This window comes from Haliotis cracherodii, unplaced genomic scaffold (assembly GCF_022045235.1).
Source record: "Haliotis cracherodii isolate W230 unplaced genomic scaffold, xgHalCrac1.p SCAF_27, whole genome shotgun sequence".
NCBI lineage: Eukaryota > Metazoa > Mollusca > Gastropoda > Lepetellida > Haliotidae > Haliotis > Haliotis cracherodii.
The window spans coordinates 1,014,004-1,041,895 of NW_027266283.1; the positions used below are offsets into that span (position 1 = coordinate 1,014,004).

General features: G+C 38.4%; 1 protein-coding gene across 1 annotated transcript; it reads right to left on the minus strand.

Annotated features, from left to right (window-relative positions):
• Positions 1-11,345: 11,345 nt before the first annotated feature.
• On the minus strand, positions 11,346-27,133 carry LOC139473285 (uncharacterized). The gene is made up of 5 exons (XM_071255819.1): positions 26,830-27,133; positions 18,038-18,092; positions 14,167-14,245; positions 12,547-12,714; positions 11,346-11,438 (listed from the first exon to the last, which is right to left on the minus strand). The coding sequence occupies exons 1-5, from the start codon at positions 27,131-27,133 to the stop codon at positions 11,346-11,348; spliced, it is 699 nt and encodes a 232-aa protein (XP_071111920.1).
• Positions 27,134-27,892: the final 759 nt, after the last annotated feature.

The following is a 27,892-nucleotide window of genomic DNA, read 5'->3' on the forward strand; positions in this document are numbered from 1 at the left end:
CGATGGACTGTCTTTGCAGAGATCTTGTCGCTGATCTTCCCATTATTGGTAAGACAAAGTGTGTGTAATGTACGATATCCTTGTGTCAAGAGGTTGTTATAGTAGTGACTGCTTACAACTATGGAACGGATTTTGTCCCATTATTGGTAAGATAAAGTGTGTGTAATGTACGATTTCCTTGTGTCAAGAGGTTGCTATAGCAGTGACTGCTTACAACTATGGAAAGGGTTTTGTCCCATTATTGGTAAGACGATATCCTTGTGTTAAGAGGTTGTTATAGTAGAGATGTCTTATTACTCTGTAAAAGGTTTTGTCGCTGATGTTCACATTATTGGTAAGTGAACTATTCTTTGTGTCAAGAGGGCGTTGCGTACAACAAGTGCATTTTTCATTGAAAAAAGATATTTACTTTCTGTCCTGACAGATTAGTTCTGTGATGTATTCCTCCATGTATTGATATTTCTGCATCATGTCTGAAGGAAGTTAACAACATTTTGAATAATTTAAAGTGATCGTTAGAACGCACCAATGTATTACTGTGTAGGTAATTAACCAGAACCCGGGGCTATGCATTGATTAACGGATGACTCTCCGACCTAGTTCCATCTTGGTCTGGACATTGTGATTAGTGACTGAGACAGATTGAGACATTGTCTGTGTGTAATTAAGGTCTTCATCAACTACACATCATAAAATATAATTAACCGACCCAATTATATATTGATTTTGGATGACAGGAATCAAAATTCCAGTGACCAAAGTCTAGTACAGTCTCCTTTATGACTGTTTGTCCACTGTCCAGAAACCAATTATCATGACTTTCCTGTACAATAAAGAAGAAGGTTTTATACCCCCGGGTTTGTTATTTTTTTCATAATTTTCACGAGGAAAAGAAGTTGTTATTTTGTTTCTGGAACAGAACTCCAAAAGCCTTCTTGTTGAAACTGGCTATATAGATCAGTCTAGTGGGAAACAGGTGCATTTTGATGATTTTGGAAGTTTTTTACTTTGTATTTTTTCGTGACAACTTGGACTTCAAGAAAGAGAGTTTATGGATGTCAACTTCCTTATTATGAGGAACACAACTTTTCGAAGTATATGCTTCCTCCTTCATCAGGTGAATGAATGATATGTACATATATATGCTATCTGCCTCGTGTCATTCATTCACCTGATGAAGGAGGAAGCATATACTCCGAAACGTTGTGTTCCTCATAATAAAGAAGTTGACATCCTTAAATTCTCTTCCTTATGTGTATCACTTCTAAATGCCTTTCAAAGATTTGAAGTTGGACTTCGACTGAAAACGAAGGTATTGCTCGTATCCTGAGCAGAACTTCTAAACTGTTTAATAGTTCAAGATGAAACTTTCTGTGCAGATACGTCTAGTTGTGAAATGGTGCCTTTTGATGATTTGGGATATATATATCCCATATATATATTTCTAGATTTTTTAATGACATTGATAGAAGTATAGAATGTAATACAGATACATTATGTGTTGCGGCAAATGGTATGAAGGAGCCAGTTGGAAGAAGTAAATACAATAATGAATGGTTTGATACTGAATGTGAACTGTTGAAACGTAAAAGATGTAGGGCACTGAATAGGTTTAGAACATATAAGGACAGTCACACTTTGAAGGATTACAACTACATAAGAAACAAATATAATGCTGTATGCAGGCAAAAAAGGAATGAATATTTTGAACACAAAAACAATATATGGAGAATAATATTAAAAACTCAAAGAATTACTGGTCTGTGATTAAAAGTTTGAATTTTAAGAATTATGTTCAAAATAATATTAAGATTGATGACATTTTTGCACATTTAAGGGATTTGTTTGCTGGTGAGCAAACAACAACTGTGCCGGACGACTTTCCGAGTATCTTACAAGATGACTGTACTAATGATGATGTCACTAAAGATATTACAGAGGATATTCTTAATATGCCTTTTACAAAAGACGAAATATTAAACAGTATCCATCATTTAAAATGTAACAAATCTCCAAGAATAGCTGACACCATTTCTGAATTATTTATACATTCGGCTGATCTACTTGTCCCATAACTAGAATTGTTATTTAATGTGATGTTTGAAGAGGGATACTTCCCGGAAACATGGTCTATTGGGTTTTTAATTCTTCTTCATAAAGCAGGTGCTTCAAATGATGTCAACAACTACAGAGGGATAACTCTCTTGTGTATCTTCAGTAAGATATTTACGTCGTGTAGACTTGTGTCTTGGGCCAATACCATGGATGAAATTTCGGAAGCGCAGACTGGATTTAGGAAAGGATATTCAACAGTTGATAATGTCTTTATTCCACAATCTCTGGTACAGCGCTATATCAACAAAAAAGGGGGGAAGTTTTATGGACTATTTGTTGACTTCTCAAAAGCATTTGATTCTATACACAGGTGCGATCTATGGAGAATATTTACTGCACGTGGACTTACTTCCAAAATGTTGAAGTTATTGTGTAGTATATAACGTTAAAACGTGACAAGGGTTTTATGTCTGATATGTTTGAATGCAAATCTGGCCTCCACCAAGGATGTATATTGATTCCATTTTTATTTTCCTTTCTAATAAATGAATTTGTATCGGAAACAATTGTACAAACGGCATTCAATTACATCCAGATGTTGTTCAACTCTTTCTTTTATTTTCTGCAGATGATACCATCATGTTCTCAAGCACAGCTGGTGGCACATTTAATAGAGTCAAAACCAAAAATTATTGAATTCAAAAATTGTTGCAAACATGCCAAAATGCAAAATGATCCTTTAAAGCTGAAAGTTTGAAAGTGACAACACATTATAAATATTTGGGTGTTTATTTCAGTAACAGTCTAAATTGGTCTATTCATGTAAGAGAAGCATCAGTTCAGGCCAAAAGGTTTTATTTGGTATCTTAAAGAATATACATATCCTTGTAATATAAATTTTAAGTCATTCTTTAAGATCTTTGATGTTATAATTAACCCAATTTTACTTTACGGTGCTGAAATATGGGGATTTAAACAATTTAATGATATCGAACAGGTCCACTTATTTGCATGTAAAATAATTCTCGGTGTAAAACCCAACACATCTATCATGGTTTATGGAGAATGTGGTAGATTTGCTCTTGTCATATATTCACAGCTGAAAGTCATAAGGAACTGGCTGCAACTCCTTAAAATGAATTCATAGAGATACCCTAAGAAATTTTACAAAATGATGATGTTATACGATAAGAATGGAAAGACTAATTGGGTAACTTATGTGAAAAATTGTTATTCAATAGTGGTTTTGAAAATTATTGGTATGATTAATTTGTACAGTCTGAAAGTGTATTTACCAACGCTTATCTAGAGGCTACACATAACCAAATGTTTTCCCATAGACTTCTATAGTAACGTTATATTTTTAAAATACGTACGCGTGTGCACAGTTTGGACTTAGAGCAGCAATAAAGAAATAAAAAATGACTAGCTTAGCCAGCTCCTTTTCCGAGTACCGGAAGCTAAACACACCACCCCCAGTTTCGCACCAAATGTCACCTACTTGAAAATAGCTGTGGTCACATTCAGCATAAGTCATCATGTTGAAAAAGACAGTACTAAATATAGAAAAACATGGTCAGTTTTAATAACTGGATGGATGTACATTTAAAAGACATAAAAATCTTACAGAATATCCTCCAATCACAGCCTGCAGATATCGCTCGATCTGCACTGAAGGCTACGAAAACCGCACTGTCCAAAGTGGTTATGATTTGGTGTAGTAGAACCTACAGAGGGTAAATGATATTTAACTGCAATCATGGTCATTTTCGTTGACATTATCGAACAATTTTTGATATTATAGAATGTTGAAAACACATTGAACAGTGTCTGCTTTATGTATATATTAAGAAATACCGCAATTCATTGGCAAGATTTTTATGTTCATCCCATGATTTATGCATCGAGAGTGGGAGATACACAAAAACTCCAAGATCAGAACGATTATGTGAAATGTGTAAAAGTGCCACATGGGATGACGAAAACACCCCTTTCACTCCATTACAAATCGATCGGGTAGCTTGTGTGTGTCTGGTAGGGTTGTGTGTCTGGTAGCTTGTGTATGTCTGGTAGGGTTGTGTGTATCTGGAAGGTTGTGTGTGTTTGGTAGCTTGTGTGTATCTGGTAGTTTGTGTGTGTCGGGTAGGTTGTATGTGTCTGGTAGGCTGTTTGTATCTGGTAGCTTCTGTGTGTCTGATAGCTTCTGTGTATCTGTTAGGTTGTGTGTATCTGGTAGCTTGTGTGTGTCTGGTAACTTGTGTGTATCTGGTAGCTTGTATGTGTCTGGTAGCTTGTATGTGTCTGTTAGGTTGTGTGTGTCTGGTAGCTTGTGTATGACTGATAGATTCTGTGTATCTGTTAGGTTGTGTGTATCTGGTAGCTTGTATGTGTCTGGTAGCTTGTATGTGTCTGGTAGCTTGTGTGTCTCTGGTAGCTTCTGTGTATCTGGGAGCTTGTATGTGTCTAGTAGTTTGTGTGTGTCTGGTAGCTTGTATGTGTCTGGTAGCTTGTATGTGTCTGGTAGCTTGTGTGTGTCTGGTAGCTTGTGTATGTCTGATAGATTCTGTGTATCTGTTAGATTGTGTGTATCTGGTATCTTGTGTGTGTCTGGTAACTTGTGTGTATCTGGTAGCTTGTATGTGTCTGGTAGCTTGTATGTGTCTGGTAGCTTGTGTGTGTCTGGTAGCTTGTGTATGTCTGATAGATTCTGTGTATCTGTTAGGTTGTGTGTATCTGGTAGCTTGTGTGTATCTGGTAGCTTGTATGTGTCTGGTAGCTTGTATGTGTCTGGTAGCTTGTGTGTATCTGGTAGCTTGTGTGTATCTGGGAGCTTGTATGTGTCTAGTAGTTTGTGTGTGTCTGGTAGCTTGTGTATGTCTGGTAGGGTTGTGTGTGTCTGGTAGGGTGTGTGTATCTGGTAGCCTGTGTGTGTCTGGTAGCTTGTGTGTGTCTGGTTATATTGCCAGTATTTTCTATATCTTAACTAATTTTGCCTTGATTGAATATAGGAAAGTTAAACATGGACTTTGCACCGGAGCGGTCAATAATCTTGAACAAGAACTTAAACCCTCATTTCACCTCACTTCACAAGATACCACATGACTCATCCACAATGTCGTAACACCAACGTCCATGATGCCAGGGGGTAATATGATCGGTCCACAATGTCGTAACGCTGACGTCCATGATGCCAGGGAGTACCATGATCAGTCCACAATGTCGTAACACCAACGTCCATGATGCCAGGGGGTAATATGATTGGTCCACAATGTCGTAACACCGACGTCCGTGATGCGAGGGAGTACCATGATCGGTCCACAATGTCTTAACGCCGACGTCCATGATGCCAGGGAGTACCATGATCAGTCCACAATGTCGTCATGTCATGTTGCCATGACATGTGATACATACTGATTGTATTTAGACCTGACATATAGAAGTACCCAGGTTACATATTGTGATGGCATGGAAACACAGTGATTGTATTCAGACCTGACATATACAAGTACCCAGGTCACATATTGCTATGACACGGGTAGACACTGATTGTATTCAGATCTGACATATACCAGTACCAAGGTCACACATTGTGTTGGCATGGATACACACTGATTGTATCCACACCTGACATATACAAGTGCCCAGGTTACATATTGCCATGACATGGGTAGACACTGATTGTATTCAGATCTGACATATACAAGTACCCAGGTTACACATTGTGATGGCATGGAAACACAGTGATTGTATTCAGACCTGAAATTTACATGTACCCAGGTCATATATTGCCTTGGCATGGACACACACTGATTGACGGGTTCATAGTTAGACATGACAATTAGCCCCAGCTAGAAATGAAGTGAATCAAGATCTCTTCTATTGTCATTATTACAGAACGAAAAATATGATGAAAAAATGGTTCTTATGAGCATGTGTTTACATTGACAATAACTCGTTATCTACAAACACATGGCAACAAAAATATACCACTCCGCGCCTAAAGTACAACCCTTGAAATGACCTGGAATGACCTTTTGTGTGACCCCTGATACAACCCCTGATATAGCCCTAAAGTACAACCCTGAAAATAACCTCTGGAATGACCTTTTGTGTTACCAAAGATACAACCCCTGATATATCCCCTTAAGTATAACACTTGAAATAACCTCTGGCATCACCTCTTGTGTGACCCCTGATACAACCCCTGATATAGCCCCTAAAGTATAACCTTTGAAATAACCTCTGGCATCACCTCTTGTGTGACCCCTGATACAACCCCTGATATAGCCCCTAAAGTATAACTTTTGAAATAACCTCTGGCATCACCTCTTGTGTGACCCCTGATACAACCCCTGATGTCGCCCCTAAAGTATGAGCCTGCAAATAAACCCTGGCATGACCTCTTGTGTGACCCCTGATAAAACCCCTGATATCGCCCCTAAAGTATGAGCCTGCAAATAAACTCTGGCATTACTTCACGTGAAATCCCGCAAGTATGGCAACTTTTCATATACGACTCAAGAAAATATCCGTTAAAAGTAACCCAGACGCACATGCACACACAAACGAATAGAGAATAAACAAATCATTTTTGTATGATGCTGAACACCTTTTTATTTGAAAAATGACACACAACATAAAGACATTAAACAACACCAAAACAGAAAGTATTTCGAGTAGAATTACTGACTTTTAGAAAACTGTTCTTCCTTAGACATGTTCCACGTATTGTTCTGATCTCAATATCAAATGATGTGCTGCACAATTTACTAAACGTTTGTTTGTTTTCTGTTCTGATATACGGTTTCGTAAGTGGAATGGAAATGTAACGATACAAGATGTGTGGCAATATGTCAACCGATCCTCGATCACGTAAGCAAGTGAATGCCAATTATTTTCATGATTACAACAATATTAATTGAATGGAAAATCCAAAGACAGCAAGATATCAATATCAAGACTACATTCAAAATGCAAACATGAGTAATTAGATTACATAGCTCAAATTACAATTGATTTATATAATTAATGTTTACGAGTACATTCACATTAATGTCCCAACAACTTGAAGATGGTGATTCTTGTCTTGGTTTAAATCTAACTCTGATACGTTTCGGAAGAAATAGAGAAGGTGTTCGGAAAAATACAATGAAACCTGGTTAATGAGCGTCCGCAAACTGTGGTTTCCAGACAAAGCGGGTTTAAGTGTAATAGTGTGATATGACCGCTAAGCCAGCAAGAATTGAATTAAAGCATGAGCTAGTATCCAGAGAATGGGTGTTTCAATTGACAATAAGTCGTTAGCCGCACAAACACAACAAATACACTATTAAAACAAACAAAACATATTATTGTAATACACAAACGTATAAATACATATATAAATAAGAAATGTGTTTGCACGAACTTTCAAAAACAGAACCAGCCCACTCACTAGCAGTTCTAGAACTCCTCAGAAATCATTACCTACCATCACGTTTCCAGTGTCGTACCATTACCTCTGGTTCGGTGAAATACATGCCTATTTCAGCCCCATACCATACCTGCCTTGGTCTAACATAATGAGGATTCTAAAGCCATTTCCAAAGCAATGACATCACTCAGACATCAAGTCTGATTTCGTCGTTTCAATAATCATATTTCATTAATACGTGCTCAGTGCAAGACAACTTTAGAACAGACTGTCCTGTACCTCAAACTAATTTATAAAGAAGGTATCACTTTGTGTTGGCAAATACACGTCATATTCAGAGCGACCTTACAACACGCCTTCAAAAACAGTAATAAGAAAGTTACACCCCTGCCGACTTAGGACAAGATACTTCTCATGCAATACAATTTTTAACAGAAAGTCCCATGCTTGTAAGAACATTATTAAGAATGTGTGCACTTCATGTCTAATAAAAATAGGTCCAGTTTGGGAAAACACATGTCTCATGCAAAATAACTTTTTAAAAAAGTCCCATGCCCCTAGCTACCTAAATAAGAAAGTTATTCGACATTGAATATCAGTGGGGCGTTTCAAAAACGTTCCAAATGGCTATCCAGCAAATATACCAAATATGGTAACCGCAATGTAACATTGGAGAAAAGCATATGCTTATCACTATAAGTAGTTCACAGTGACCTTCTTCTGATATCCTAATATTGCCATCACTTATAGTATTAACAACAATATTGCCACTTGAGTGTGATCTTGAACCTTAACATCAGTGGTCTATGTGTCAAAACATTTAGAAAATGCAGAAAAACTATATAGAAAATATGCATGATGAAAGACATCCCAATGCGAACTAGTTTCAAAAAGTGAGGCGGCGGTGGTCAATTTCAAGCAAACCCTCAAAGCATCCCAATTTGTGCGCCTGTGTGACAGTGTGACGTGTGAAGTTCAATGAGTGTTGACGTCAGTTCACGTGGGCGCTGTTCTCACAAACCACAAACCGGGAGTGTGGGATCCTAGCCACTTCGTCCAGAAAATGCGTGTAAAAGTGGCTGAAGTGTATAGGTTGACATTGACGTCTATCCAGGTCATAACACTGATGTTCTTTGGGGTTGATATCTGGGGATTTGGAAGGTCATGGGAGATTTGTAAAGTTTTCGTTCTGTAGATAGTCAACTGTGGCACGTGGAGTATGCGGCCTGGTATTATCTTGCTGCAACATTTCCCTCTGACAGTCAATAATGGGAACCATGTGATGTCGTACAATTTCACCCCGAAGCGAATAACCGTTAAATTCCCCCGTAAGTACACAGGGTTTGATCTCTGCCGGTAGGATATGGCCCCCGACACGTCATTTGATGTTGTTTGTTTTGTTTGTTGTTTAAAGCCGCACTCAGCCAAATTCCAGCTATATGACGGCGGTCTGTAATTATGGAGTCTGGACCAGACAATGCAGTGATTGACATCATGAGCATCGATCCACGCAATTGGGATACGATGACATGCATCAACCTTTTGAACGTCGATCTTCCATCACAACGCTGAAGCAAAACACGTGGTTCATCACCAAGCCAAATGTTTCGCCAGTATTGCAGATTCCTGATTTGAATGTTGATCCAATGAACAAGCAGTAGCTAATAGATGAGTGAGTGAGTGAGTGAGTGAGTGAGTGAGTGAGTGAGTATTTAACGTCTCATTGCTGTTTTAGACAGACGAGCTGCACATGGATATTGTACACAAATCTTTCTTCATGACAAGTTCATGCGTATTTACACGACCTCACGCAACAGTGCATTACAGTTATAAATGGTGGGGTTTGACGCGCTGAATCTTTCCATAAACATAAGTAAGTGTTTTGTGGTATGTCACTTCATCCTGACCACCATGACGCAAACGTCACCTAGAACAATCGACAATGGAAACTGATTTACGCAACAATATTCCAAGGTAACGGGATTATATAATGCATTGGTAACTGATAATTATGATCAAGAATTACAACACTACTACCACTCCTACTACTACTACTACAACCGATAAGAAGAAGAAAGGATGTGGGACATAATCTCAGTATCAGTGTTGATTTTGTTGATGGTTCTCTACTGCTGGACGGTACAGGAATGAGTGTCAACCTGGTAAAGTGCTACATCAAATCGGCCCAGACTCAGTTTTTTCAGGGGAGGCTATCAGAACGACCACTGCGTTGAGTTTATGTGCAGTGTGTTTAGAAGATCAGCAGAGTCCTTCGCTTGGATGAGGTCGGCTGGCCTGAAAAGTGAAACAGTAGGTTTTCTTTTTGCTGCTCAGGACCAGTCACTTCCAACACGAAATCTTAAATGTGTGATTTTGCATCCAAATGTAAATATGAAATGTAGATTATGTAATGAATTTAAAGAGACTGCCACACATTGTCAGTGGAGACCCAGCTTTGGCACAAACACAGTGTCTTAAGTTATATGATGGAGTGGCTTGATCATTTTATTACCGTCTTCGCCATGCTTATGGTTTTGACACAGAGGTCCATCCATGGTGCGACCCGGAATCCTTTGAGGGCGTCGTGGGAAATGTTAAAACAAAATTCTTTTGAATAGGTCCGCTTTACAGCCTAAGACGTATCCATGCCAACAAACCTGATCTTGTCCTTTTTGATAAATCCAATGAAATCATTTATATTATTGAATTTTCTGTCCCTTTTGTGATTGACAAGATTCAGGAAAAACATGGCATCAACAATGCGGACCTCGCTTTCGAAATGTGACGCTTGCATCGCAAGAACCAAATTGTCCGACTCCACATTGTTCTCGGTGCCTTAGGTTTGATACCTCCCAAACCTGTTGAGTGACATTGGGAGAGTCCCCGGGTTCGCTACTAGAAATACAGCCTTTCCGACACTCTTGGTAATGCAGAATGCTGCAGTGTTGGGGAGTCTTCACATTCTCCGAAAAGTTCTCAGTGGGTTCGACTAGGCAGCGCTTCCTGGGAGAAGTTCCATTCATTGTCTGGGCTGCCTGTAGAGGGGACAAGGGATCTGAGCTGATGATGAGCCTAATCAGCCTGACTGTGCCAGGATCACCCAAACCCTCTTTGCTGCATTTTTTTATTTTAATCTGTTAATAATAATGATAAGAACTTTAATAATGATAACAACTTGGGAGTTATTGACCATCTCGTGGAAAGTCAGGCCTATACGTACTTGGAAATGCAGGTTAGGGACTAATTCCAGAATGCCTATGTACGGGACAGACTTCGGGCAGAGTACAAATGCAGATGAAGTAAGGTGAAGTGAAATGGGATTTAACGGGGTTAAAATGGGGTTCAAGATTATTGCATTTACATAACGATGTGCATGCACATATGTGTGTTTGTGTGCGTGCATGCGTCCGTGCGTGCGTGAGTGCGTGCGTGCGTGCATGTGTCTGTGTGTGTGCGTGCGTGTGTGTGCGTGTGTGCGTGCGTGTGTGTGTGCGTGCGTGCGTGCGTACGTGCGTTCGTGTGTGTGTGTGTGTGTGTGTGTGTGTGTGTGTGTGCGTGGCTACTTGTACCAGTCCGGACTAACGCCGATTTTATTGTGCTAGCCCACTGTGGTACCGGAAATAGAACCCACGACCCTCCGCTCTCCACGCACTAGACCACGAAAGAGGTCATTGTGACAAATGTGTGGGCCGAGGCTGTTGGTGACAGAGTTGACGATTTGTGGGCCGAGGTTTGTTGGTGACTGAGTTGAAGATGTGTGGGCCGAGGCTGTTGGTGACAGAGTTGACGATGTGTGGGCCGAGGCTGTTGGTGACTGAGTTGATATAGTGTGGGCAGAGGCGATTTTTAACAATGATGGTATTGTATTGAAATGAAGTTACATAAGACCACGCACAAGAACGTGTTGCACTTGAAGACTGCTGTGTTTGTCCATTGTAATTCTGACTGCATCTGTAGGAATTGTCAGCATCTGTGAATAAAACACCGTCGTAGTACAAGACTGGTGAATTGTGAAAGATGTTAACTTAACTAATCATGGTTGACTTGGATCTGTGACTATGTTACAAGTCAATGTGCTGTGATGAAAACGTCCCCAGCACGGTCCCTAGGGTCACACATGAATGTGTGACAGGACGATGTACAGTTATGTAAACGTCCCCAGCACGGTCCCTGCGGATCACACATGGGTGTGTTACAGGGCGATGTACAGTTATGTAAACGTACCCAGCACAGTCCCTTGGGATCACACATGGCTGTGTTACAGGGCGATGTACAGTTATGTAAACGTCCCCAGCACAGTCCCTTGGGATCACACATGGCTGTGTTACAGGGAGATGTACAATTATGTAAACGTCCCCAGCACAGTCCCTGGGGATCACACATGGATGTGTTACAGGGAGATGTACAATTATGTAAACGTCCCCAGCACAGTCCCTTGGGATCACACATGGATGTGTTACAGGGCGATGTACAGTTATGTAAACGTCCCCAGCACAGTCCCTAGGAATAACACAAGGATGTGTTACAGGGCGATGTACAGTTATGTAAACGTCCCCAGCACGGTCCCTAGGAATAACACATGGATGTGTTACAGGGCGATGTACAGTTATGTAAACGTCCCCAGCACGGTCCCTGGGGATCACACAATGATGTGTTACAGGACGATGTACAGTTATGTAAACTTCCCCAGGACGGTCCCAAGGGATCACACATGAAATTCTTACAGGGCGATGTACAGTTATTGAAACGTCCCTTGCATGGTGTCTAGGGATCACAGGTAGAAGTAACAGTTCTCGAGAAATGTGCGATGAGCTTACTTCAACACAAATGACAGATATGCAGATTATTATTTTCTATAAAATCGGACTTGTGGTTGACTGTATTGACAATGTTAAATCTACCGATGTTAAATCTAGCAACTTCATACAATAGGAAACTGACTATACTTTCTGTCATGTCATACTCGTGAACATATCCATATCCCCAAAAGGGGTGGACATTTTTCTTCTCATTCAGACTGATCAATGCAAACTGTGTTAAAACTGGCAACAATTCAACATGTACAATATGAAACTAACTTTACAGTGTGGAATGAAGTAACTTCCAAAAATGGATGCCTCGTCGTTCCTCGTCCATGTCACCATCCAGTTTCTGTTGGAGTCCCGAAACCAGATGTCCTTCGTGAAGGTAGAAATGTTGGGGTAGATTCGAACCTCAGCAAAATAAAGGAAATAACTTATCCCCAGCTGTTGAAGAGAAAACAGTTTAATTTACTGAATGCGTCATCTTTAACAAAACACCTCCAAATATGTTTTTCCTACTAAACTCTTTCTCGGCTGAAGACCAAAATACATTGTAGATACATTTAATATGTAATAATCTCGAACTATTTCGTAACACAGAGGTGATAAGTGACGTGGCATGGGTTACGTCTGATATTTACAATAGGCTGAATGGTCAACTTTAGGCATCAGTAAGCTTTAATCCGAGAATGTTTGGTTGTGTTTTCTCAAAACATAATTAACACCATAATACTAAAATGTTTTCGATAAGAGACATTAGAATTATCTACCACACATACTGTGTAGACATTTTTCAAAACGACCCTTGCAGCTTGTACACACCAACCTCTTGTTATGAAGCGATAGACATGACGTCACAGGACGTTATAAATGAGCGCTAACTTAATGTCAAACTGTGTTAATGTAACTGAACTTAACACACCCTCTCTAAGACGTTCTTCGTCGCATTTCCCATTTGAAAAAAATATTGCCACATTTGCTTAAAATAATCTGGATCTTGAACACTTTGTTCCGCAACATTTGTTCAGTAAAATCGGTATTTCAAATTTACTACTGGTCGGTTTTCAGGAAACTGCTTTCAAAGAAATAGTTTAATCTGCATTGATGTGATCATAAGCAAAAGCAAAGTCCTGTGTAGATTCGGTACCGCTGGCAGACCAGTCAGAATGCAGAATAATAAATGTCATAACAAAATAATTTGTATTGCATTTTTCCAATAACATTTTTATCTGTATATTCTGAATGTTTTCAAATCAAGTGGATCACTTCACAGTAACTCTGATTGAACCTATGTTCGCATCCTAAAGTTATCAAACCATGCTCCGTAAACAATGTTGTTTGTTGTGGGTAGTTTTACACATGCATGACACAATTATGAAAGTTTGGGGAAAATGTTTTCTGGCAGGGAAAGTGTCGGGAACTAAATGCCATGTACTGAACCTAGACTATTGTGGACATAGTGGTTGACTTACAGTGGACTCACAGACTGATAAGTCACTGACTTCACAGTGAACAATAGAAGAAGCCAGTTGCACTTGGAGCCTCTTTTGCTTTACTGGCAATGACAGACGGGCATTATTCTTCACCCACAGGCAGTCACACCCCAGCGGTCAATATACTCCTTCTGCCAGGATGGGTGTTACTTAATAAGTGTATTAGATTTACATATGTCGGCGATTCCCATAGTTTCCGTAGTTAGTGTAATTACTTTCCTGAAGCCTATTTTCCTATAAATGACAAACATGCACAACGGGTCAAGCTGACATGTAGATTGTTTATATAATAGATTTGAGTGCTGCATGTTTTGTGTAGACACTAAACCAACTAAGATACATTGCAAGTGATCTTTTCGATTGAGTTGTCGAGTGACAACATAATGCTCACGATAATATTCACCTCAATCCACGGAGCTGCATCGTCCGATCTTGGCTTCCAGACAGGGGCAGAACCTCTAATGGCATTGCTTAATGGATACCTGAAATATTACAAGTCATACAGTGATCCTTTCCATATAAAAAAATGTAAAAATTAACTTTGCATTTCATTTATTATTTGATGAGAAAATACATATATATCACCACCACTATGCCAATAGTACATTAGTCGCTGTGTACCTGTACTTCGTGTATCGGTATCTGTGTTTGTGTGGTACTTGACATATCAGTTCTATTTCTATTAATATTAGTCAGAGATGAGTTGATATTGACAATCAAGCAAGGTGCAATAAACTATTCTCATTTCAATTTGATTTCAATATCATGGTTAATATGTTACTTATGAAATGTATTTATCTTGTGTAGGATAGTAATGCTTATATCACATGGCTTTAAGTCAGTTTCGGTGCTCAAGTCACACTCTTATCATTGAATAATGGTTGACAAAAGAAATTCTTCGTCGTGAAGACTTTGTCCTTTTTGCATTGCCATATGACGGAACTTGGTACTCAATCCATATGTCAGTTTTGAAAATTATAAGCATATCAACAATCCCAAAGCAATAAAGTAAGTACTTGAAAAAAAAACAGATAGCTTTGATATAATTAATATTTGGAGAGAAAAAATAGAGATGCAAAAAATACACATGGTGGAAGAAAAAGCTGGACTTCTTTTTGATCTCACAAGTCATTGCAAATATAACTATTGATTCTACAATTACACCAGGATACAAATCCGATCAATTTGCAATAACATTGACTTTTTCAAATACACTTAGCAAAGAGAAAGGTTGGGGCTACTAGAAGTTAAATACTTCTGTACTGTTTAACAATGAATATATCCTAATAGTGAAAGATACACTAGAAGAAACAAAGCTAGAATATTCAAACAGTAAATGTTCCAATGATGAAGCAAGAAAAACCCTTAGACCAAAAATTAAAATTAAAAATCAGTGATACTCTCTTTTTTAGAAACATTTTTGATGACAATGAGAGGCAAATGAATACCTTATTCCACTTATTTAAAGAAAACCAAAAATGAAGAAAGTAAAAACTAAGAGGAAAACATAAAGCAAATAGAGGAGGAAATTAGGGAAAATATTCAGAATGTAAGTGAATCAAAGCTGTCAGACTTGTCTAAATATAAAGTACTTTTTGAAAAATATAAAGAAGAATAAAGGGGAATTCAAAGACGAAACAGAATCCAGTGGTACGAGGAAGGAGAGAAACCATCAAAATATTTTTGTCATCTTGAAAACAGGAACTATACCAGTAAACTAATTAACAGTATTATAACTGAAAAAGGGGATTTAATAACCGATAGACAATCCATCTTAACTGGACAAAGACATTATTTATGAGAAACTTTACTCTTCAGGAGAAGAAATGACTAAGGAATCCAAACATTTATTACACAAACTTTACACACCAAAACCTATCAAATCACAGTTTGATTATTCAGAAGACTATTAACATGAATGAAATAACAAAGGCCGTAAAATCTATGTAAAATAACAAAAGCCCAGGCATTGATGGATTCCCTGTAGAGTTTTTCATTTTTTCCCAGAAGGATCTTAGAATATGGGAGAATATACAGAGTAAAGGTGAGTGAGTGAGTATGGTTTTACGCTGCTTTTAGCAATATTCCAGCAATATCACGGCGGGGGACACCAGAAATGGGCTTCACACATTGTACCCATGTCGGGAATCGAACCCGGGTCTTCGGCGTGACGAGCGAACGCTTTAACCTGGGCTACCCGACCGCCCAGAGTAAAGGTGAATTTATTGAGGAACTAAACAACATTTTGTACAAAAGAGACAAATAAAACAAACAACTTTAATAAGAAAATATGACAAAGTCGGAATGAGAATGACAGAGATGAGGTATTTTAAAATTTCGCTAAAACTGTCAGTTCTCAAAAACATCTTCAAAACAAAAACTGTAATAATCCTTGCATCTTTCCATTGAAAAATATCCTAATTGGGGCTAATATTAAAAAAATGTATACACTTAGCTAACCCTTACTGGAGAGATGTTTTGACTGCTTGGGGAACATTGATTAGAAGACACAAAACTTACTCCACAAACATTGAAGAAGTACTATCAGAACCTCTTTTTGATGTAACCATCAGTTTAAAAATTGATTTCATGATAAGAATTTGTTTTTAAAGAGAATTTACACTATTAAAGATATCTGCAATGAAGGTGTTATAATGCCCTTCAATGAACTTAAGACAAAATACCAAATTTTAGGCACAATCATTGACTATCACCAGGTTCTATAAAACATACCAAAATCCTGGAAAGATACTATTAGAATTAATCACATTATTTTATATAATCAACATTTAAATGCAACTTTGATAGATTTACTTGTAGTACTCCAGATATTTTTATGATAAGACTATAACTAAAGCAATTACCCCAACAGTATGTATAAAATAGGATACCATTCTTGACACTTAGAAATATCATGGAAGGATGTTTTTATCAGAAACAGAAACTGTACAAAACATGTAGAATTACTTGTCTTTCAATATAAATTTATTCATCGCATCATTCATTCAAAGAAAGAATTGTTTAAAACGAAAATTATCGATGATGATCTGTGCTCATTTTGTGAAACAGATTCTGAATCCTTACTTCGTGTATATTGGGATCATCAGAATGTTTTGGGCCAAAGTTGAATGTTTTCTGAATGCAAAATGTTTAAAACAATTTACATTTTAAAATGCTCTATTTTACTTGGGTACAACGTAAAACACATCACACTGGCATACAAAATATATATGCATGTATCAAGTATTAAGAAAAACAAATTGTGACTTGAAAACTTTCTCAAGACTTTAATCAATATATTTCGGATTGACAAATCAATTGCACACAAAATCAATGCAATAAGACAGATTGACAGATAAATGAAAAATCTGGCAATTGAATTGTCCAATTAATATGTCTCTATTTATAACATGAACAATTTCTACTAATGTGCTGTAAGCTTCAAACTTAGTTAACAAGCATGGAAAATAGAGCCTGCTCGTTTCACCATTTGTGAACATTGTTGTACACCTGTAGCCTGTGGCTACTCTCTACACATCTCCCTGTGTGTAAGTCATGAACTGCTAAATACATGTGAACATGCATTTGATAAACAGTGTTCTAAAAATGTCATGGCATTAAATGAATGTTATGAAATGTTAACAATTGAACGTTTTGAAGTGATCGCTGCTAATATAAGTCAATGCTGTAATTTAAAAAAAGAATGTTACAACACCCCACGTGACAGGGCAGCGCGTGACAATAGCCCCACGTGACTGGGCTGCACGTGACAATAGCTCCAATGTCACTATGCCGACAATAGCCCATGTCACCATGCCACTGCAACGTCGTCTCGAGTGACAATATCCAACGTTATTGTGCCACCTGCGACAACAGATCCACGTCACTCTGCCACACACGACAATATCACCACGTCACTGCAATACCCTCGACAATACCCTCCCCCCACCCATGACCATATGGGCACAATTTGTGAAGTACATGTCTGGTGTCCCCCGCCATGATATTGCTGGAATATTGCTAAAAGCGGCATAAAACCATACTCACTATAATTGACATTGCTCTTTCATCTGTGATAAAACCGTTCCACTGGGCAGAAATCGCATGCGCTGGTGATTTATTTTCACCCTGAGGAGTTGAGTCGATTGTACGTGATTACGTGATTACACATCAACGTGTTGGAACCCTGGTCGGAATATTTTAAATAATGACACCAAGTCATATATCCGGTATGCTGCTCTGATTCTAATCTAGTGGGGGTGACAAAAACGTACCCATTGTCTTGTGATGAAGCGTTGATCGCCTCTGTCATCAACTTGGTAATCAGACCTATGAAAGAAACAGGAGCGAAGTTACTACAAATTACGAATAGTTTAAAGTGGAGCATGTTTTAGAAGATATAGACACGTGTTTATAAATATCAAAATATCAATATTTACAATCAGCTTGTTAATTGGAATACATTTATCTTTGATAATGATTTCACGTGGGCAGTGGCATTGTTGACACATTGCAGATTCCGTTTGTGACGTGATACATACATATTCGTTTGTGACCGTGACAAATTCATATTCGTTTGTGACGTGAGATGTTCGTTTGTATTGTGACACATTCATATTCGTTTATAACGTGACACATACATCTTCGTTTGTGACGTGACACATACATGTACATGTTCGTTTGTAACGTGACACATTCATATTCGTTTATAACGTGACACGTACATGTTCGTTTGAGACGTGACACATACATATTCGTTTGTAACGTGACACATACATATTCGTTTGTGACGTGACACATTCATTTTCGTTTATAACGTGACAGACACATTCGTTTGTGACGTGACACATATATATTCGTTTTTGACGTGACATACATATTTATTTGTGACACATACATATTCATTTTTGTTTGTGAAGTGACACATACATGTTCGTTTTAACGTGACACGTACATGTTCGTTTGTGACGTGACACATACATATTCGTTTGTGACGTGACACATACATATTCGTTTGTGACGTGACACATTCATTTTCGTTTATAACGTGACATACACATTCGTTTGTGACGTGACACATACATATTTGTTTGTGACGTGACACATACATGTTCGTTTTTGACGTGACGCATACATATACGTTTTGACGTGACGCAGACATATTATATAGAATAGCAAACGAGCTCCCTTGTAATAACAATTTTATGAAATGTGTGAATTGTTCTGGTATCTGAAAAGCGAAAATCCGTCTATGAAGCTATGAAACTACGAAAAGAGTTAAACGTTCATAAAATTGGATTACTTGTCCGATTTTGGTGTTTTATTTATTACTTGTACTTTTCACAAAGCCACCGTCGTGTGTAAATAGGCTGCAGACATCTACGCCATGCACAGCATCACACAATTGGGTTTAACAGAATAATACTTCAAACATATTCAAAGTTTACATGTATTAATTGAATACCATACAACAGTGTACCTTTCGACTTCAGGTGTCCATTCCACAAAGCTATCTTAACGCTGAGGTGATTGTAACTCCAATACTTTAACATAAACTTTTGACTGTCGCTGCGCTACAATCGCTTTGTGGAACGGGACCCTGCAGCACAAAGTTTACAAATATGTCACCATACCATATGACGTAATTTGTGACATTCTTTTATTTAATAAAGACATAACATAAGTAAGTATTTTGAAATAAATTATTTGCAATAACAAATGTAAACGTAATTTATAACGTTTTACAATTGTATAATGAACATTATATATATTATATATTCCAAACTGTCATTCGTATTGTAACATAATCTTTATAACTGTCTGTGAATGAACTAATCACGACCACTTCCGTCAATTTTGTTTTGGCGTTAAAAAAACACAGACAATGTCATCGGTATTTATTGAATCAGGGAAAATTCTCAATGAATGTGTACTTCGACATAAATTCATATGTCTATCACAGTTAGGATATGTACTAGCCAATTATATGAATCAGTGGACATTTAGATTTCAAACAAGGGCGCTTGTTTGATTTTACTCGCTACATTCGGGTACTTCCATATCGCGAGTAATGAAAAAACGTAGGAAACTGACAATACCAGCACTTCTATCGATGGCTAGACAGTGCATTGATCTTTGAAGTTTTTATTGTAGATGTTGTTGGAAAGACAATCAACTCGAGTTGAATGTTATGCAATTTGGTTATGCTGTGTGAAGAAATAAGAGCGTTGTAACACTTCTGATGCAACGTATACGTTTTTGATCAGTGCGGTAAAGTGTACACAGCCAGCTGACGGCCAGGCACCATGAGGTTTAAGTGAGAACAAGGGGCTGTAATGACGGCCAGGCACCAAGAGGGTTAAGTGAGAACAAGGGGCAGTTATGACGGCCAGGCACCATGAGGGTTAAGTGAGAACAAGGGGCAGTAATGACGGCCATGCACCATGAGGGTTAAGTGAGAACAAGGGGCAGTAATGACGGCCAAGCACCATGAGGATTAAGTGAGAACAAGGGGCAGTAATGACGGCCAGTCATCATGAGGGTTAAGTAAGAACAAAGGGCAGTAATGCGTATCCCACACATTCCGAGTCGTGCCTCAGACAGGCATGTGTGTAATAACACTGTGCATGATGTTAACGCAATGAAACAAAGGAGTTGTCGACTGTTTAGAAATGCATTAGATAAAAAAATAAACTGGTTCGATATCGCCATGGATAGCTGAGTCAAGCTGACTCAGATCAGTTTGAAAAAAACTGCGCGCTCTAATCGGATGGATGGAGGAAAGTGTGCTATCAATAAACGTTTGAAGGATGTTTCCTCTGTGTCAGGTTGTGTGATCTTTTGTGCACAGTTCATTCAGAGTTCTTCATAAAGGTTCCGCGCTCTGATAAACGAAAACTATTCGACTACTACCCATCATCTCCACCACCAATACCTCCAATATCGCCAATACTACCAATACCTCCAATACCTCCAATACCTCCAATACCCCCAGTACTACCAATACCACCTCTGCCACTATCAAAACCAACAACAACAACAACCTCCTCCCCCGCCCAACCAACACCCCCACAACCACTAAAGACCTGTTCTAGTTTCCGTTGAAACATTGTAGTAACTGTCTTAAGATCATGTTGTTCTAGTTTTTGTTGAAACATTGTAGTAACATGTTTTAAGACCATGTTGTTCTAGTTTTCGTTAAAACATTGTAGTAATATGTCTTAAGACCATGTTGTTCTAGTTTTTGTTGAAACATTGCAGTAACATGTCTTAAGATCATGTTGATCTAGTTTTCTTTGAAACATTGTAGTAACATGTCTTAAGACCATGTTGTTCTAGTTTTCGTTGACACATTGTAGTAACATGTTTTCAGACTATGTTGTTCTAGTTTTCGATGAAACAAAGAAAACATCGGATAAGCCTGCCACAGAGCAATACCAGGTCGATATCCAGCTGATCGAACAATGAACATTGGCAGCCAAATTCACAAGCTCGTTTCCGAACCCGATCTCGTCTCTATCTCAACACCTCATATATGTTTGTCATAAAAACGCCTCTTAGGAGTATTGTCCATGAAACGCATATCATTCTTACAGGATATCCAGTATTCCATGACTTTCGAACAGCCTTGACTTGGCGAAACCGTGTTTACAGGCTTCAGTTTCAACGTCTAAACCCCTCTGTGATATAACGTAATCCGTGCAGTAAAAATAACCGTCTCCTTAAAGAAACTACGAGCTTAATGCCTCAATCCTCATATGAGACAGTGCGCCGGTATCTGAGAAGCCTTGTGAAAGAAAAATATTAACACATGTGCACATGCAATTGAGCACCGTCATGTCAACACAGAATGTTACTTTGTTGAAGAGGTTTTCTCATGTACAACACAGTGTTATTACATACACGTCTTTCCATACAGCATAGCGTTATTACATCCACACACTTTCCATACAACATAGTGTTATAACATACACGGCTTTCCATACAGTGCAGTGTTATTACATCCATCCCTTTCCATACAGTACAGTGTTATTACATACATGCCATTCCATAAAGAATAGTGTTATTACACACATGCCATTCCATACAGCAGAGTGTTATTACATACATGCCTTTCCACACAGAACAGTGTTATTACATACATGCCATTCCATAAAGCACAGTGTTATTACATACATGCCTTTCCATACAGAACAGTGTTATTACATCCATGCCATTCCATACAGAACAGCGTTGTTACATCCATGCCTTTCAATACAGCACAGTAATATTTCATACAATGCATTCCATACAGAACAGTATAATTACATCCATGCCATTCTATAAAGTATAGTGTTATTACATACATGCCATTCCATACAGCAGAGTGTTATTACATACATACCTTTCCATACAGAACAGTATTATTACCTACATGCCTTTCCATACAACACAGTGTTATTACCTACATGCCTTTCCATAGAGCATAGTGTTATTACCTAAATGCCTTTCCATAAATGACACTGTTATCACATGCACGCCTTTTCAAACAGCACAGTGTTATTACATACATGCCATTCCATACAGGACAGTGTTATTACATGCATGCCTCCCTGTATAGCACAGTGTTATTACATACCTGCCTCTCTGTACAGCACAGTGTTATTACATACATGTCTTTCCATACAACACAGTGTTATTACATACATGCCTTTCCGTGTAGGTGTTTTATTACATGCCATTAAATTAAATGCCATAGAGTACAGCTCAGTGTTATTACATACATGCATTTTGTACTGAGCAGTGTTATTACATACATTCATTTCCATACATCACAGTGTTATTACATACCTGACTCTCCATACATCACAGTGCTATTATATACCTTCCTTGCCATACAGCACAGTGTTATTACATACATTCCCCTCCATACATAACACATTGTTATTGCATATATGTCGTCATACAGTACAGTGTAATCACATACATCCCTTTCCGTACAGCACTGATATTACGTACTTGGCTATCAGCACACCACAGTATTATTACATACATGCATTTCCATATAGCACAGCGTTATAACATACATGCCTCTCGATGTAACACATTGTTTTAGGTACATGCCTATCCCTACAGTATTGTGTTATTATATGCATGCCTTTCCATACAGTACTGTGTTATTACATACATGCCTTTCGATACAGTACTGTGTTATTACATACATGCCTTTCGATACAGTACTGTGTTATTACATACATGCCTTTCCATTAAGTACTGTGTTATTACATACATGCCTTTTCATATACTACTGTGTTATTACACATCCATATTGGTAATTACTTTCCTATTTCGAAACTCAATTTTTATCCCTTGTCACTTAATCAAGGGTCGGACTAGTTAATACATTGCAATGGAACTTTGGACCGTTCTTATATCCGACTGAGGAATCATCTTCTGCAAATCGATTTGTATGACGCTCACATGAATCCTATTCACCATGACGTCATGCATGTCTATTTGCATAACTCTAGGCTCTTTGATATCTAAAGAGCTCCTGAACGTGCGGTTCTTATTACTGTTATACCACTACTCCTAGCCTTATTCTATCAATAGGGTTCGAATCCCTACATGGGTGACTGGTGTCGCCCGCTATGATGCAGGAATAGTGCTTAAAGCGTTGTAAACCCATACTCACTCACTCACTCACTCATTCGTTGTATCAATAACACGTGTTCAACTACCTGTATCTGCATTTTTTTATTATCAACCAGACCAGAACATCATCGGATAAAAAGACAGAGAAAATATTTCATTTTCAATAGAATATAGAAAACGTAACACAATGCTAAAAATAAAAATAAATGAGAGTTATCTCAATAATACTTCAATAATCCCTGACACTTATATAAATTAGGAGATAAACCTACTGTGTTTTGAAATTTGATGTAGTCACACTGTAGAGTAGATACCTCTTTATTTTAATATCTACTCTACAGTGGGACTACATCAAATTTCAAACCACAGTAGGTTTATCTCCATTCTACAACGCTTTGAAAACGGTGGTCTCTGGTAGTTATATATGTAACAAATATTGCTAAAGTTCAACATCAAAAACACCATAGTCTTGATTAGTTCAAAATAAGTGTTCAAAACACATAGTTTTTCAAAAAGAAGTTGACAAATAACCCTCCAAACCTAGTACAAAGACAGATGTTTTAATTTCTTCTAACCTTTTCTGCACTGTTTGGACTGACCAAGTCATTTCTTGGAATTATGCGAGAGAGGTCATTTCTTGGAAATTGAACATGTCATTATCATTGTAGACGTGACAGGTTGTAAAAATAGTTTTTAAAATGCTAAACGAATATATTTCCACAACAAACTTTATGAATTAACATTCTTTTGTGTATTCAACATGTCTAAGTTTTATTAGTTAGTTAGCAATTACCCCAGAAGATAATTGAAATATATCCAAATAAATGCCTCTCCACCCCGAACTTGGATGTGACAGAACTTGACCTACATCACGGTTACTCACACCTCACGACAGTCAATGACTGACAGTGTTGTGTTTACATTTTGTGCCTCAGACAAGTTACGTGAGCAAGATGACAACCCCGATCTTTGATGTGGTTCAACATTAACCTGTAGATTTACTGGGAATGAGCCTGCTGGTACAAAGTGATTGCCAATGGAACTTAGTGTGACTGTGACCGCCTCCGTGGTCTAGTGGTAGAGCATCCGCCCGGAGAGCGGAAGGTCCGGGGTTCGATTACCGGCCGCGTCATACCAAAAGACGGTAAAAGATGGTACTTGTTGTTACCCTGTCTGGCGCTCGGCATTAAGGGGCTAAAACAAGGACTGGTCAGCTCAGAGTCAGTATACTGTGTCTGAGTGGGATATTCATGTACTAACTGCAGCATGATATCTCAGTGAGCTAGCACTATAAATCGGCATCAGTCCGGACTAGTACAAGCAGCCACACAAATACACACACGTATATGCACGTCGCAATAATCTTGGACGCGACTTTAAACCGCATTTCACCTCACCTAGTGTGACTGTTGACATGGTTGAAGCCGCTTTTTAGGCTGCAAACGAGCCAGCTATTTTGACACAAGCAATCTGCATGATTTGAAATTTATTTCAAGATTTCATGGATGCAAAGCCAGAGTGTGAAAGCAATGAGACCTTTGTGGCCAAGAAATAGTGGTTCGTGTATAATTTTCTTAATTGTGCGTGTTCTGAAATGAATTTCATCAAGTTTGATAAGCGTTGACTTCAGTGATGTCGGGACATTGTATCCGTGATCTTTCGAAGGGAGGAGTGTTTTCTGATGGATTTTCAAATCTCCTGCCAAATCCTTATGGTGGTGGTTGACGGAGATGGCAATGAATATTGATCACAAAAAGGTTTGTAAACAACATATTGTCTTAAATAAAGTTTCTTCAAACACATTTTTATAATGTAATATTTTACTTTTATTGTGGGTTGTTTCGATGACGATCAAAATTACCTGTCCCTAGTCTGTTTGTCATCGAACATGCCCCTAACAGTTTCATAAACATTTCATTTGATGCAAAAGTTATGCCTTCGTAAAGTCTTGTAATCTCATCATCGAAGCAGTCAGGGGTAGGGCCTAGAACATCATATCGTCGCCAAAAACATCCCATATCAAACTACTGTATTTCCTCTATTACACCCTAATTTCGCGAGAGCCGTTGTCTCGTTGTGTATAAGAGACTTGGCTTGTATTGATGACCCAGCGAGGTAAAATAGATACATTTTACCGTCCATGTGGGGGTGATAGATCGGCAGCTATTTCTTTATGAATCGATATGTAAGGCTATCCATGTATTCATACACACGTTTATTTGGGTGAAAAGGCTTGATATATTTGAAAGGGGTTACCGTAACAAAAAGCAAAACCTCTTTTTAACCAATCAGAATCAAACATTCATCAATATCATGGTAGAATGTCAGTTAACACCCCTTCACGTCGCCGGATCTTATGTATGTGCATGTGAGTGGGTCAATGACCTTGCCCCACGTTACGTAATATCTCTGTCTAGAAAACCTGACTGCCATGATCAGTCAGAGTGAGAGGCCCAGATCATCGACAGGAGCGGGCAGATTGTATGTCGCCCCACCAACGACCAGTGTACACCCGACTTCCCGACTCAGTGTTAGTGACAGAGCGGATCTCCACATCAGGGGAACATATTTGCCTCTGGGTCCCAGTGTGCGTTCTGTCATGTGATTACCATTATATGTACCATTTCGACATATTTCAACCTGCAACAATAAAAACGGCTGCTGTCGTCTTAAGTTTCACCTCTGAGTTTTGTCTTCCGTCATCACCCTGAGCTAACATCCGAGGGCGAAAGGTACGCCCTTGGACAATATGACTAAAATATCAGTCTGAAACGAGGCCCAGCAATATGCAACTCAAAAATATGAAGCACTTAAGCTTAATTCAGTATCCAGATGTATACTTTCATGAATTTTTTGGATTATCTGCGTATCAGAGGGACTCTCAACTGATGCTGACTTCAGCTGTACACACTGTCTTACATTGGCACGTGTGTCTCTAACGTCAAGACCTCCCTACTATGACGGCATAAAAGTTTCATGTCTACCACTGTTCCTTGACACACGTTGTCCCTGAGTCTTCATATCTCAAGCCCGATACAAAGGGATTCCTGCTAGAATTGAATTTCTGGGTAATCCATATGTGAGTCTAAACAGGATTTTAACTCAGAATTAAATAATGTTTATGACAGATTTCACTATATGTAGTAAAGTGTTCACTTTGATAACGTATGAAAACAATATAACAAACGGAATTTCAAAGAATTGAAGATGTCCTTTGGCTTATTGTTTCACCCCTGGTACAAACACATCTCATTCGACATCTACAGGTAAATAATATGTCTTCTGCTTAAATTGTCAAAACAAACATAGAATAAGAATAACAGAATATACGAACCGAGACGAATGTTCATTTGTATTGAACGTCAGAATGTTACTTGTCAATACTGTTATCTCTGAAATTTGGATGTAAGGTGAAATAATCTGGAATTCTCACCTGGTTTGCTATAGTACGTATAACCAGGTGCGGAGACCATTCCTAAAGCGTAACTCAGGGGGCAGATACAGTCCTGGGTGGCCTGGTTGTAGAAGAAGAAACCAGCACTGAATCGGTCACAGACCAACAAACACTCCACCAGACTAGTCGCATTGCCACGTCGTCTTATGCCTTCCTCGATCTTCCTATCCTGGTAGTAGGAACCAAATTCATACTTAGTATTACATTGTGTCATAGTTATTGTCTGACCAGTGGCCATACCGATGTACAAAGCAATTGCCCACACTGTCCAGTATCCGGCCATCTTCTCTGTGGGTAGTTCCTGCTGGTTCGTCTACTGCACGTCACTCCTGCTACCTGCAATGTTCTCTCCAAGTCCTGCGAATCACGGGCATCAAGTCTCGTCTCCAGGATACACTTGGATGATCTAACTGGTGCAGTGTTATTGTGGTCATACCCAGGCTCCTTGCCAACAGGGTAAGAATGGTTACATTATTAACGTGTTTCACCGATTGGCTGTTCAGTATTTTCAGATTGCTGGCTTGCTTCTCTGATTGGTTGGAACTTCTGATTGACGTTATATATAAATATATATATATATATATATATATATATATATATATATATATATATATATATATATATATATATATATATATATATATATATATATATATATATATATACATTGGTTACCCATTGTGTTTTAATGCGCGAAATCGTTAGTTATAGTTATAGCTCTGGCAATTTCTTTTTCTATTGCTTATTCCAAGCTGAATGATGCATATTTAAGTAGGAATTCTTCACAATGTTTGTGTGGATGATTATCGACATTTCCGTTGTGGGAGATGAGCTGGGGAGAGGCATAACCAGACACATCGATGACGGGTACAAGACATATGCAGTAGCTGATCAGATGAGCTGAGATGGCCTTACGGCTGACGCTTAGTACAAAATCGAAGAGAAATACTGGAGCTGCGTTGCTAAATGAACATGAACATTAGAAAATAGAATGCTGTACCATATTTTTTAAGGATAAAAAGCCAGTGCTATTCTTTCAGGT

Bases quoted from the DNA above. Each gene is read 5' to 3' on its own strand.
- LOC139473285 (XM_071255819.1), bottom strand. From the start codon at position 27,133: ATGGCCGGATACTGGACAGTGTGGGCAATTGCTTTGTACATCGGTATG. The intron at 18,093-26,829 runs GTGAGAATTCCA...TTTCTTTCATAG, and splicing joins TACGTACTATAGCAAACCAG to GTCTGATTACCAAGTTGATG. The intron at 14,246-18,037 runs GTACGTTTTTGT...GTAATATTTCAG, and splicing joins GCTTCATCACAAGACAATGG to GTATCCATTAAGCAATGCCA.